The sequence below is a fragment of the Muntiacus reevesi genome, chromosome 4 (genome assembly GCF_963930625.1).
Source record: "Muntiacus reevesi chromosome 4, mMunRee1.1, whole genome shotgun sequence".
In the NCBI taxonomy this organism is placed as follows: Eukaryota; Metazoa; Chordata; class Mammalia; order Artiodactyla; family Cervidae; genus Muntiacus; species Muntiacus reevesi.
In genome coordinates this window covers 156,007,849-156,021,903 of record NC_089252.1, presented here as the reverse complement: position 1 = coordinate 156,021,903, position 14,055 = coordinate 156,007,849, and the positions used below count along the sequence as shown (strand labels likewise).

Sequence of the window (14,055 nt, the reverse complement as noted above, 5' to 3'; positions counted from 1 at the left end):
GCCAACAAAGGTCTGTCTAGTCAAAGGTATGGATTTTCCAGTAGTCATATATAGATGTGAGAGTTGGACTATAAAGAAAGCTGAACGCCGAAGAATTGATGCTTTTGAACTGTGATGTTGGAAAAGACTCTTGAGAGTCCCTTGGACTGCAAGGAGATCCAACCAGTCCATCTTAAAAGAAATCAGTCCTGAATATTCATTGCAAGGACTGATGCTGAAGCTGAAACTCCAGTACTTTGGCCACCTGATGTGAAGAGCTGACTCACTGGAAAATACCTTGATGCTGGGAAAGATTGAAGGTGGGAGAGGAAGGGGATGACAGAGGATGAGATGGTTGGATGGCATCACTGACTCAATGGGCATGAGTTTGAGTAAGCTCTGGGAGTTGATGATAGATAAGGAGGCCTGGCATGCTGCAGTTCATGGGGTTGCCAAGAGTTGGACACGACTGCGTGACTGAACTGAACTGAACTGAATATGTATTATTAAATAACCAGCAGAGTGATGTGCTTTTCAATAATTTACTTTTAAAGCCTCACTTTATTCCATTTCCTGCTCGCCTCTAGGTTCAAATCAATTTGTTAACCATAAGATTAAGGTAGTACTACTTAGCAATCTACATAAAAGGAAATTGAATCTGTAACTCATTTTCATGCACTTAACTCATTCATTAAAGCCAAATGCATAATCAAATTATTTAAATTTAGTCAAATTTCATCTAAGCAGGCAACATTGAAAATAGTTGCTTTTCTGTTACTAAAGGTAATAATTAAATTATTTCCCTCAATAATTTAATGTTTTTATTGTATTTCTTTTGTGTGATCTTCAGATCATTATGTTAATGTTACTTGGATATGGCAGAGAACTGAAAGGGAGTTTCTTCCAGGTCTTTTGTGGAGAAACAACTCACCTAAAAGCACTTAAGTACAGTTACTCTACATTCTGCACAGGGACTGCTTTCTATTTTTCTCTCAATTTATTCAAATTTTTCTGTACTAAGTCTTTTTATTTTCTTCCCAGTCCTTTTGAACTTAATGTGCTTATTTCTGTCTTTTCTTCTTAAAACAAAATCAGATCTTTAAATGTAAGGAACTTATCCTGGTTGAGAGAGATTATTTATATCTAATAAATAGTAAACATTGATTTTTGTGGGTAGACTGTTAGAACTCACCTTATTTTGTACAAAGTAGCACAGTCAAGACTTATCCAGGTACCATTGTTGCATTATTAAGGGTGGAGTTAATCTTATTAGGCTTTCGGAGGATTAATATTGGGTATGAAAATGCATGAACAGAGACATGAAAATAAGACTTATCAGGTCATGGTGGGAAGAGCAAGTATAGTGAATTCTGAATAAAAATAACAGCAAACTCTTCTGTGGTGTTCTTTGCCACCTGGGCCCTGCTCTGAGTCCTCTACTTAATAAAATCCTGACAACAACCTTAGGAGTAGCCTAGTATTATCTTATTAGGCATGTGAGGAACTGAGGCACAGAAAGGTTAAGTAACTTGCCTGAGGAGTAACTAACTTTCCAGGTAAGTAGTGGAAAATCTGCCTCCCTTGTGCCTGCTTTATTCTCCTGTTTACATAACAGATTCATGATAGTGGTGGTGGTAGGGGAGAGGGTTGTACATTCATTCTTGAATGCTAGCTTAAAGTGCTTGGCTTTGATTGTGAGCTGCATTATTTATAAATTAGAATAGAGAGAGAAGATGGGAAAGGATAGTAAATTGCACTTTGATTATATATATTTGAATTATCCCCATTATTAAGATACAGAACTGTATATGAAAGTATTGGTCTGTCAGTCATGTCCAACTCTTCGAGACCCCATGGACTGTAGCCCTCCAGGGTCCTCTGTCCATGGAATTCTCCAGACAAGGATACTGGAGTGGGTTTCCATTTCCTTCTCCAGGGGATCTTCCCAATCTAGGGATTGAACCTTGGTCTCTGACATTGCAGGCAGATTCTTTTACTGTTTGAGCACCAGGGTATCTGAGCAGTATTTTTTTTTCCCTTTCACTAATTATTTTCCTAATTTTATTTTATTTCTTTTGTCTGGTATAAAAGACAAATATTTCTCTCTTGATGTCACCATATGTCAGAAATCATCTTGGATACTTTGGGTCCCACAAGGAAAATTCTGCTATAAAATCTATTGAGCATCTTCTCCATGGAAAGCACAGTGCTAGATAATTAGTAAAGAATATAAAAGGGGTGTTCTGCTTCAACGTAGTTTCAAAGGGTCAATTGGGAGTTAAGGGAGTAAAACATAAATCACCTTAATAGAAGGTAGGCAGTAAATACCATAATTTAGAGAGAAAAGTTTGCTGGACTCCAAGAGAAGGCATTTGTGATTGAGTTTTTTTGGCCACTCCTTCCCTCTCTTCTTCCTTTCCTTCCTTCCTTTAAAATTTCCTGTGGGCCCTTAGTGGATTTTTGTTGTTTTTCAGTCACTGTGTTGTGTCTGACTCTTTGTGACCCCATGGACTGTAGCCTGCCAGACTCCTGCAGATTTTAGTAATTCGCTAAGTTAAATATATTCTGTAGGCGTTGTGCTAGGTCACAGAGGTGCAAATTGAATTGCAGCAGCATCCATGCCTTTCTTTCCAGTTATCAAACAGATAAACATGCCTGGTTCAGTGTGCTAAGTGCTGTGTTAAACAAAATGGGATGGGCTCTTGAGGAGGAAGGGTGTGTAGCCTGGGAGGTTATAGCAAGGACTTAGTGCAAGAGACTTTAAAGCTATTCCTTCAAGAATGAATATTTTTTTTTCTGGATGAGGAACAAAATTAGACATTGGAGGCTATAAAAATAGCATAAATGAGGTTTGAAAAGCTGCTTGTTGTATTTGACGGAGTGTCCTGGAGCAAAAAGGTTTTAGAAGATTTTAAAATAGTACAATGATTTGATCATATCTAGACTAGAAAAGTACTATAGTGGTTCTTGGGAGAACAGATTGAAGATGGGGGTGTTCCTGAGGGCTGGTGGGCATTTAGTTGGTTCCATCAAACCAGAGCACTGTCCCCTCAAACTTCTTGGACACATGTTCAGTTCAGTTCAGTCACTCAGTCATGTCCGACTCTTGGTGACCCCATGGACTGCAGCACGCCAGGCTTCCTTGTGCATCACCAACTCCCAGAGCTTGCTCAAACTCATGTCCATCGAGTCAGTGATGCCATCCGACTATCTCATCCTCTGTCATTCCCTTCTCCTTCCTCCTTCAATCTTTCCCAGCATCAGGGTCTTTTCCAGTGAGTCGGTTCTTAGAATCAGGTGACCAAAATATTGGAGTTTCAGCTTCAGCATCAGTCCTTCCAATAAATATTCAGGACTGATTTCCTTTAGGATTGACCTGTTGGATCTCCTTATAGTTTAAGGGACTCTCAAGAGTCTTCTCCAACACCACAGTTCAAATGCATGAATTCTTCAGTGCTCAGCTTTCTTTATGGTCTAACTCTCATATCCATACATGACTGCTGGAAAAACCACAGCTTTGACTAGATGGACCTTTGTTGGTAAAGTAATGTCTCTGCTTTTTAATATGCTGTCTAGGTGGGTGATAGCTTTTCTTCCAAGGAGCAAGCATCTTTTAATTTCATGGCTGCAGTCACCATCTGCAGTGATTTTGGAACCCCAAAATATGTTCGGACACATGTTGATTCTGAAGAATTCAGGAATTTCCCTCAACCAACTTTCCCCCTGACCTGGTACCCTGAATATTAAGATCTTTCCTTTTATTTATTTAGACTTTTAATGATATATTTCACTTAATCAATATATTCAAAATATTACTAAATGAGTTTGTAATATAACCAAAATACTCAAGATATGATCAGTATAAGGATTATTAATGAGATATTTTGCATTTTAAAATACCAGGTCTTCAAAATCCAGTGGGTATTTTGCTCTTAACAGCTCATTTGACACTTAAAGCAAATTTCAAGTGCTTAATAGACCACATCGGGCTTCCTTGGTGACTCAGACTGTAAAGAATCTCCCTGTAACGTGGGAGACCTGGGTTTGACCCCTGGTTTGGGAAGATTCCCTGGAGAAGGGCATGGCAATATACTCCAGCATTCTTGCCTGGTGAATTCCCATGGACAGGGGAGCCTGGCGGGCTACAGCGCGTGGGGTCTCAAAGAGTCGGACACGACTGAGCGACTGGGCACACAATAGACCACATTGGATGGTGCCAACTCAAGGTTCAACCACTGGTTTCTCTGGTGGTCGGAAGGGTGGGAAGAGACAGATTTGGCCCATGGGCACCATCACCTCTGATTAATCTTTGCTCCTGCCTTAAAAAAAAATCACTTTTAAAACTAATTTTTACTTTTTTAAACTTTTTTTTGTTATGGAAAATTTTAAACATACACCAAAGTAGAAGGAGTAGTGTAATAAATCCCTATGAATCCATCAGTTATCTTCAAGAATTATCAATGCACGTCTAATCTCAGCTTGTCTATATCATTCTCACGTTCCTTCTCCATTTTTTTTAAATATGGTAGATTCTTTTTGGTTATTTAAGTACTATAGCAATATGTACAGTCAATACCAAACTCCCTAATTATCCTTCCTCCCCAGATAACTGTAAATTTGTTCTCTAAGTCTGTGAATCTGTTTCTGTTTTGTAAATTAGTTAATTTGTATTTTTTGGGGGGGTATTCTGCATATAATGATATCATATAATATTTCTCTTTCTCAGTCCAACTTCCTTCACTCTGTATGACAGTCTCTAGATCCATTCATGTCACTGCAAATGGCATTATTTTGTTCTTTTTAATGGCTGAGCAGTATTCCAACGTATATATGTACCACAACTTCTTTGTCCATTTCTCTGTTGATTGACATTTATGTTGCTTCCATGTCTTGACTACTGTAAACAGTGCTGCAATGAACACTGGGGTGCATATATCCTTTTGTACCGTGTTTTTCATGGGTTTGTGCCTAGGAGTTGGATTGCAGGATCATATGGTAGCTCTATTTTTAGTTTTTTAAGGAACTTCTATACTATTTTTCCCAGTGCCTGCACCAATTTACATTCCCACCAACAATGTAAGAGGGTTCCCGTCTCTCCATACTTTCTCCAGCATTTATTGTTTGTGGATTAAAAAGAATATATTTATTTATTTATTTTTGACTGCCTTTGTTGCTGCACGTGGACTTTCTCTAGTAACAGCAAGTGGGGGCTACTCTCTAGTTGTGGTGTGTGGACTTATTGTGGTGGCTTTTGTTGCAGGGCATGAGCTCTGGGGCATGTAGGCTTTAGCAGCTGGGGTTCATGGGCTTAGTGGCCCAAGGCATGTGGAATTTTCTGGACCAGGGGTCAAATCCACATTCCCTGCCTTGGCAGGTGGATTCCTAACCACAACTCCTGAACCACCAGGGAAGTCATCTTCGGTGGATCTTTTGATGATAGCCATTCTGACCGTTGTGAGGTGATACCTCATTGTAGTTTTGCTTTGCATTTCAGGATTAGTTTAACATACTGAACATCTTTTCATGTGTCTCTTGACTGTCTGTATGTTTTCTTTGGAGAAAGGTCAATGTAGGTCTTCTGCCCATTTTTCTAAAATTTACAAAAGCAACTCATGAAACTTAATATCATCAAAGCAAACAACTCAATTAAAAAATGGACAGAAAACCTAAATAGATATTTCTTTCTTTTTTTAAAATCATTAGTATTAGGTTGTGAAAGGACCACAAACTTTGGCATCTGCAGTTTTGATTTCAAATCCAAGTGTCTTATTAAGTAACTCTAAGATCTTGGACAAATCACATATTTTTCCTAAATATTCATCTATAAAATGGGAGTAATACTTTTTATGGCATAGGGTTTTTAAAAAAATAATTGGAGGTCATTTGTTTATAGAAGGTAGCACAATACCTGACATCATCATTTCATTATTTATGATTTCATTCTTGTAGCTGATAGCATCATATTCCATTGCCTTTCAGAAGCTTTTGCTGGGGTTGGGCTATGCTGCAGGTGCTAAGGCTTCTCTCTGCTTACTATGGTCACTTGAATTTTTCTAGCAGTTACCATGTTAATCCACCTTGAGGACATGCTCTGAAAACATAACTTTCAGGGAAAGGTTGAAAACTGAGAGACAGCATATATCTTTGTAGAAATTTAAATTCTTGTCCTGGAAAACCAGTGACTGATGACTGTCGTTGGCATGTGACGTTCATGAATTTAATAATATTTATATTCAAACTTAGTTATTCTATGTCAGAAATGAAGGCAAGGCATTTGCCAAGTAAATGAAGTCACATTTGCTATGTTAAGGTACCAGTTTCCCAGATATCTTCCAATAAGCAAACAAGTCCAGAAAGTGTGAAAAATGTGTAAATTGATGGAGCCTCAGGTATTTTGACTTCAAGCCTATAAGTTTTACTTCGTATCATGTTGTCTTTTTCTTGGTAAGTGGCTCTCACATGGCAGATTTAATTTATGCTTCTCTGATATTTGTGGTGCTAATCTTACTTTATTTTCCTAATTTACTTCAAGAATGAGTTTTCCTTATTTTGTTCCATTCTAAATTTAAAGGCCAGAAAGCGAAGAGGAACTAAAGAGTCTCTTGATGAAAGTGAAAAAGGAGTGTGAAAAAGCTGACTTAAAAGTCAACTTTCAAAAAACTAAGATCATGACATCCAATCTCATCACTTCTTGGCAAATATATGGGGAAACAATGGAAACAGTGACAGACTTTCTTTTCTTGGGCTCCAAGATCACTGCAGATGGTGACTGCAGCCATGAAATTAAAAGATGCTTGCTCCTTGGAAGAAAAGCTATGATAAACCTAGGGAGCATATTAAAAAGCAGAGACATTACTTTACCAACAAAGATCCATATTGACAAAGCTGTGGTCTTCCCAGTAGTCATGTATGGATGTGAGAGTTGGACCATAAGGAAAGCTGAGCACTGAAGAATTGCTGCTTTTGATCTGTGGTGTTGGAGAAGATTCATGAGAGCCCCTTGGACAGCACGGAGATCAGACTAGTCAATCCTAAAGGAAATCAGTCCTGAATATTCATTGGGAGGACTGATTCTGAAGCTCCAAAAGTCTGGCTACTTGAATGAAGAACTGATTGATTGGAAAAGACTCTGATGCTGGGAAAAACTATAGACAGAGGAAAAGGGGGCAACAGAGGATGAGATGGTTGGATGGCATCACCAGCTCAATGTACATGAGTTTGAGCAAGTTCTGGGAGTTGGTGGTGGACAGGGAAGCCTGGTGTCAATGGGGTTGCAAAGAGTCAGACACGACTGAGCAACTGAACTGAAAATTTAAAGATGCAGGGGAAAGTCCCACCAAGTTTGATTACCAGTATAGGGAAGGAAAATGATTTAAAAAAAAAAAAAATATATATATGCTTACCTTCTCTTTTTCTTTAATAGGTATGTGAGAAAGCAAGCAATCCCAAACTGGTAGAATTGTTACTGAATAGTGGATCTCGTGAGCAGGATGTCCGGAAAGCTCTGACAATCAGCATTGGGAAAGGCAACAGCCAAATCATCAGCTTACTCTTGAAGAGGCTTGCCCTGGATCTGGCCAATAATAGCATCTGTCTTGGAGGATTTTGTATGGGAAAAATTGAACCTTCCTGGCTTGGTCCTTTATTTCCAGATAAGACATCTTATTTAAGAAAAGAGACAAGTAAGGATTTTCAAGCAAGTTTTGTAGAAGGTTTAATTTTAGTAGTATTTTAAAAAATCACTAATCTTTTAGTTTTCATTCCATTTGTTGCAACTTAAGTCAAAAATATTGTAAAGGCTTGGCTTTTTTCCTTTTTTTGATCATTCAGTAATGAAATTGACATTATATTTAAGTTCCTTATGACCCAGCAAACCCATATTTATAAAGATAAATTAAAACTGAGATCTTTTTGTGAGATTACTTTTCTTTGTTAAGTATTTTAGTTTTTATTATAAAATAATCTATGTGCCTTTAAAAATAGAAAAACTTAAATAGCATAAGGAAGAAAATAACAGTAACTTACTGTTTTACCTATAGGTAATCAATGTAGATTATTTTTTCCCCTGAACTTGCTATACACTTACATATGAATTAAAATATATGTGTAGAAATATACATATGTACTTTGCATTTTCAAGTTAGTATACTTTGCATTTCACTTAGGGATGTGTTTTCTCATTAATATAGGTCTTGTATGTAGTAAGTATGTTGATGACAGTTATCATTAGTATCTGTAATAGTGCATTTCAAATAGAAAAATTTGGTTATAAATTATGTTGATAAGCATAGGTGGAAACAGGCATGTCACATATTATTGATATAAATTCAAACTGTCCTTTTGTAAGGAAAATTTGGCAATATCCATTAGTGTTATGGGGCTCCCTGGTGGCTCAGATGGTAAAGAATCCACCTGCAATGCAGAAGACCCAAGTTTGAGTCCTGGATTGAATCCCTGGTGAAGAAAATGGTTGCCTACTCCAGTATTCTTGCCTGGAGAATTCCATGGATGGAGGGGATGGCATCACAGACTTAATGGACATGAGTCTGAGCAAACTACAGAATAGTGAAGGACAGGAAAGTGTGGCGTGCTGCAATTCAAGGGGTCGCAAAAAGTCTGACGCGACCTGGTGACTGAACAACAGCATTAATATTTTAAACGTACATCCATGTCCTTTTTAAAAGTACATGTAATTTTAAAAAATTGACATTTTAGGAATCAGTGAACTAAAATGGACTGGAATGGGTGAATTTCCTTCAGATGACCATCATACCTACTACTGTTGGCAAGAATCCCTAGAAGAAAATGAGTAGCCCTCATAGTCAACGAGAGTCCAAAATGCAGGACTCAGGTGCAATTTCAAAAATGCCAGAATGGTCTCTGTTCATTTCCAAGGCAAACCATTCAGTTTCAGTCCAGTTTCTCAGCAGTGTCTGACTCTTTGCGACCCTATGGACTATAGCACGCCAGGCCTCCCTGTCCACCACGAACTCCCGGAGTTTACTCAAACTCATGTCCATTGTGTCAGTGATGCCATCAGTCATCTCATCCTCTGTCGTCCCCTTCTCCTCCCACCTTCAATCTTTCCCAGCATCAGGGTCTTTTCCAGCAAGTCAGTTTTACGCATCAGGTCGCCAAAGTATTGGAGTTCCAGCTTCTGCATCAGTCCTTCCAATGAATAGTCAGGACTGATTTCCTTTAGGATGGACTGGTTGGATCTCCTTGCTGTCCAAACCATTCAATAGCACAGTAATCACAGTAATCACAAAAAACAATTCAGTATCACGGTAATCCAAGTCTATGCCCCAGATACCAATGCAGAAGAAGCTAAAGTTGAAGGGTTCTATGAAAACCTACAAGACCTTCCATAACCAACACCAAAAGAAGATGTCCTTTTCATCATAGGGGAATGGAATGCAAAAGTAGGAAGTCAAGAGATACATGGAGTAACAGGCAAATTTAGCCTTGTGGTACAAAATGAAGCAGGGCAAAGGTTAACAGAGGTTTGCCTAGAGGACATACAGGTCATAGCAGACTCCTCTTCCAATAGCACAAGAGATGACTCTACACATGGACATCACCAGATGCTCAATACTGAAATCAGATTGATTATATTCTTTGCAGCCAAAGATGGAGAAGCTCTATATAATCAGGTAAAGCAAGACTGGGAACTGACTGTGGCTCAGATCTTGAACTCCTTATTACCAAACTCAAACCTATATTGAAGAAAGAGGGGAAACCACTAGGCCATTCAGATATGACCTAGATCAAATCCCTTACAATTATACAGTGGAAGTGACAAACTGATTCAAAGGATAAGATCTAATAGAGTGCCTGAAGAAGTATGCACAGATTTGTAACATTGTACAGAAGGCAGTGATCAGACCCATCCTCAAGAAAAAAGAAATACAAAAATGGTTGTCTGAGGAGGCCTTACAAATAGCTGTGAAAAGAAGAGAAGTGAAAGGCAAAGGAGACAAGGAAAGATATATCCATGTGAATGCAGATTTCCAAAAACTAGCAAGAAGAGATAGAAATCCTTCCTCAGTGATCAGTGCAAAGAAATAGAGCAAAACAATAGAATGAGAAAGACTAGAGATCTCTTCAAGAAAATTAGAGATACCAAGGGAATATTTCATGCAAAGATGGGCACAATAAATGACAGAAGTGGTATTGACCTACAGAAGCAGAAGATATTAAGAAGAGGTGGCAAGAATACACAGAAGAACTTGAAAAAAAAGATCTTCATGCCCCAGATAATGAAGATGGTGTGATCACTCATCTAGAGCCAGACATCTTGGAGTGCAAAGTCAAGTTGGCCTTAAGAAGCATCACTATGAACAAAACAAGTGGAGGTGATGGAATTCCTGCTGAGCTATTTCAAATCCTAAAAGATGATGTTGTGAAAGTACTTCACTCAATATGCCATCAAGTTTGGAAAACTCAGCAGTGGCCACAGGACTGAAAAAGGTCAGTTTTCTTTCCAATCCCAAAGAAGGGCAATGCCAAAGAATTTTCCAACTACCGCACAATTGCACTCATTTCACCTGCTACATTGCTAGCTTTAAGCTAGGCTTCAAAAGTACATGAACAGAGAACTTCCAGATGTTCAAGCTAGATTTAGAAAAGGCAGAGGCACCAGAGATCAAATTGCCAGCATCCACTGGATCATAAAAAAGCAAGGGAATTCCAGAAAAACATCTACTTCTGCTTCATTGAATACATGAAAGCCTTTGACTGTGTGGATGACAACAAACTGTGGAAAGTTCTTCAAGACATGGGAATACCAGACCGCCTTACCTGCCTCCTGGAAGTCTGTATTCAGGTGAAGAAGCAACAGTTAGAATCGGAAATGGAACAATGGACTGGTTTCAAATTGGGAAAGGAGTATGTCAAGGCTATATATTGTCACCCTGCTAATTTAACTTATATGCAGAGTACATCATGTGAAATTACAGGCTTGTTGAAGCACATGCTGGAATCAAGATTGCCAGCAGAAATATCCATACCTTCAGATACGGAGTTGACACCACCTTTATGGCATAAAGCAAAGTGGAACCAAAGAGCCTCCTGATGAAGGTGAAAGAGGAGAGTGAAAAAGCTGGCTTAGAACTCAGCATTCAGAAAACAAAGATCAGGGCATCCAGTTCCATCACTTTATGGCAAAAAATGGCAAAACATTGGAAACAGTGACAGACTTTATTTTCCTGGGCTCCAGCATCACTGCAGATGGTGACTGCAGCCATGAAATTAAAAGACGGTTACTCCTTGGAAGAAAAGCTGTGATAAAGCTAGACGGAATATTAAATAAGAAGCAGAGACATTACTTTCCAGAGAAGTCTGTTAGTCAAAGCTGTGGTTTTTCCAGTAGTCATGTATGGATGTGAGATTTGGACCATAAAGAAGGCTGAGTGTCAAAGAATTGATACTCTTGAACTGTGTTGTTGGAGAAGACTCTTGAGTGCAAGGAGATCCAACCACTCAATCCTAAAGGAAATCAGTCTTGAATATTCGTTGGAAGGACTGATTACAAAGCTCCAATATTTTGCCCACCTGGAGTGAAAAGCTGACTCATTAGAAAAGCTTTGAAAGTTGCTTTGAAAGACTGGGCAGGAGGAGAAGGGGACGACAGAGGACGAGATGGTTGAAAGGCATCACCGACTCAATGGACAAGAATTTGAGCAAGCTCCGGGAGATGGTGGACAGGGAAGCCTGGCCTGCTGCAGTTCATGGAGTTGCAAAGAGAAGGACGCGACTGAGTGACTGAACAATAAATGTACTTTTTTGATCAAATAATGTAGTGATAAGAATCCATGATACAGCATTCTTAATGTGCACAAAAAATTATGTTCAAGGATGCACATTAAAATATTGTTCATAATGCCAAAAAAATTAGGAAGAAATCTAAATATTTCCCAAAGAAACTATTCAAATTAATAATAAATTGATATATTCATACAGTGTAATGCTTTGCAATCACTGAGAGAAAAGTACCTTGCAAATCCAAATGTCCAGAGATAGAATGTATTCTTAAGGGGGAAAAAAGCACAGAACAGTGTTTTTTTTTTATTAACAGTATTGGCGAAAACACAGTTGGGATGTGATAGCCATAAATTTTGAATATGAGAATAATATGTCTGGAAAAAAAATCCAGAAATGGATTCTCTGATTGCCTTTGGGGACCTTGGGAACTAATGAGACGTGATTAGATTCCATGTTTTGTCACTTCAACCAGTCTCATGCCAACAACCTACTTAATGTTAATCTTGTTTTCTGATGGAAAGGAATTGACTCTCTGAAGATACGAAGGGAGGTTTACATTCACTGTATTCTTTTGGTTCTATATGAAATGTTTTACAAATACTGACGTCTTTCCTAATATTGCAGGGCATAACCTTAATTTTTTTGACAGCTGGTCTGAGTAAAAAACATTTTGAATTCCAAGCTTTAAAGTATTTTCCAGGTAGTACTTGACTGAATTATGTACACATGTTGTAATGTGAACTATAAGAGTAATATTTGAAGAGAATTTCCAGGATATATTTAGGACAATGAGAACTATGTCAACTTATTTATTCATTATAGTGCTTAATATAAAATTCAGTAAAATAGCAAGTTAATTTTGAAATTTTATCAAATTTCTTAGTAGAATGAATCACTTTGCAAATAGTTTGTAAAAATAAGAATATCATTTATTATCTTCTGTGTCCAAAGTATTATTCTAAAAACTTCATGTGCATCATTTTCTTTAATTTTTTCTGTAATCCTGTGCCATATGTACTATTGTCTTCACTTCTCAATTAGGACACTGATACTCAGGCAGTTTGTACAACTTGCAAGTAACTTGAACACAGGCCTGTCAAGCTTCAAAGTCCAGGCCCCTTCAAGAGTCAAGTTAGTTTTATAATGGTTCAGTTTTGTCACCGACATGAAAGCTTTGTGTAAATTTTTATGACTTTAAAAAAATTTAAGTTTATTACCTGCTACTTTATAGAATATTATGATTATAAGGTGATTTGAAAGTAAGAATCAAAATTTCTCTTAACAGTATGAAATTATATAAGGAACTTTGATATGTTTATATTTGTGTAATTACTGATTTCTAAGAAGTTGTTGATATATCTTTATTTTTAGATATAGGATCCACCCTGGCAAGGATGGTGCTCAGATATCAGATGAAAAGTTCTGTGGAGGAAGGAGCTGGCTCAGGCAGCAATGGGAATTTTTCTGAAGAAATGGTTGATAAATTTGATGAATGGACCTTCATTCCTGAGTCTTACATTGACAGTGTGTTTGGTCAAAGTGATGATCTGGATAGTGAAGGTGACTATTTCAAAACAATTGTTCCCTTTATGCTCTTGTATACACACACACACACACACACACACACTCTGCCATAGAACAATGCAAATTGAGACAAAAACCTGATTTATTTCATTTGGAAAAACTTGAGGAAAACTGTATTCATTAGTTACTGCTTACTGTTACTTAACCGTTAGTTGAGGCAATGAAGAAAATGTATCTCTACACTTTTAAGTGTTATTGTACTCCCCCAAATCAGTGGATGGTGACTGTGGCAGTGAAAACACTGACTCAGACTTGAATTGGATTTCATATTCCATCATTGCCTAGAACCTTTTCTGGTTTGTGTAAACCTGTTAGCCTTATTAAAGGTAGTGTTGCTAACCTTCCAGGATTATTTATAGGAATTTGGAAAAAAGTATGTAAAGTGTCTGAGAGAGTTCTTGCAAATAGGAAGGACATTATAAATATTTTTATGTTTGTTAGAATTAAAAATAATATTTTAATAACTCATGAGATAAAAAATTGAGATGGCAAGATATTAATGACAGTGATTAATGCTGTCATTTAACGGAATGCAGTTTGGTAAAATTGGGGTGAGGTGATTTTTTTAAAATAGTATGATTAATATGATTAAAACTTTGGGTGATAGAATAAACATATTTAAGAAGGCGGTAAGTAAGGATTATTCCAAAAATTTCATGTCTCAAGTTCAAGTATTTTTAGAAACCAATTTTATTGAGACATAATTAGCGTAAAGTAAAATATGTACAT

General features: G+C 37.6%; 1 protein-coding gene across 6 annotated transcripts in view; it reads left to right on the top strand.

Moving 5' to 3' along the window:
• Positions 1 to 14,055, top strand: part of LRRK2 (leucine rich repeat kinase 2) — a 192,931-nt gene that overhangs the window by 63,822 nt on the left and 115,054 nt on the right. For all 6 annotated transcript variants that reach the window (XM_065934611.1, XM_065934612.1, XM_065934609.1 and 3 more), the window contains 2 exons: positions 7,403 to 7,661; positions 13,114 to 13,302. In XM_065934611.1, coding sequence (XP_065790683.1) covers positions 7,403 to 7,661; positions 13,114 to 13,302 — 448 coding nt within the window. The remainder of the gene's footprint in view (positions 1 to 7,402; positions 7,662 to 13,113; positions 13,303 to 14,055) is intronic.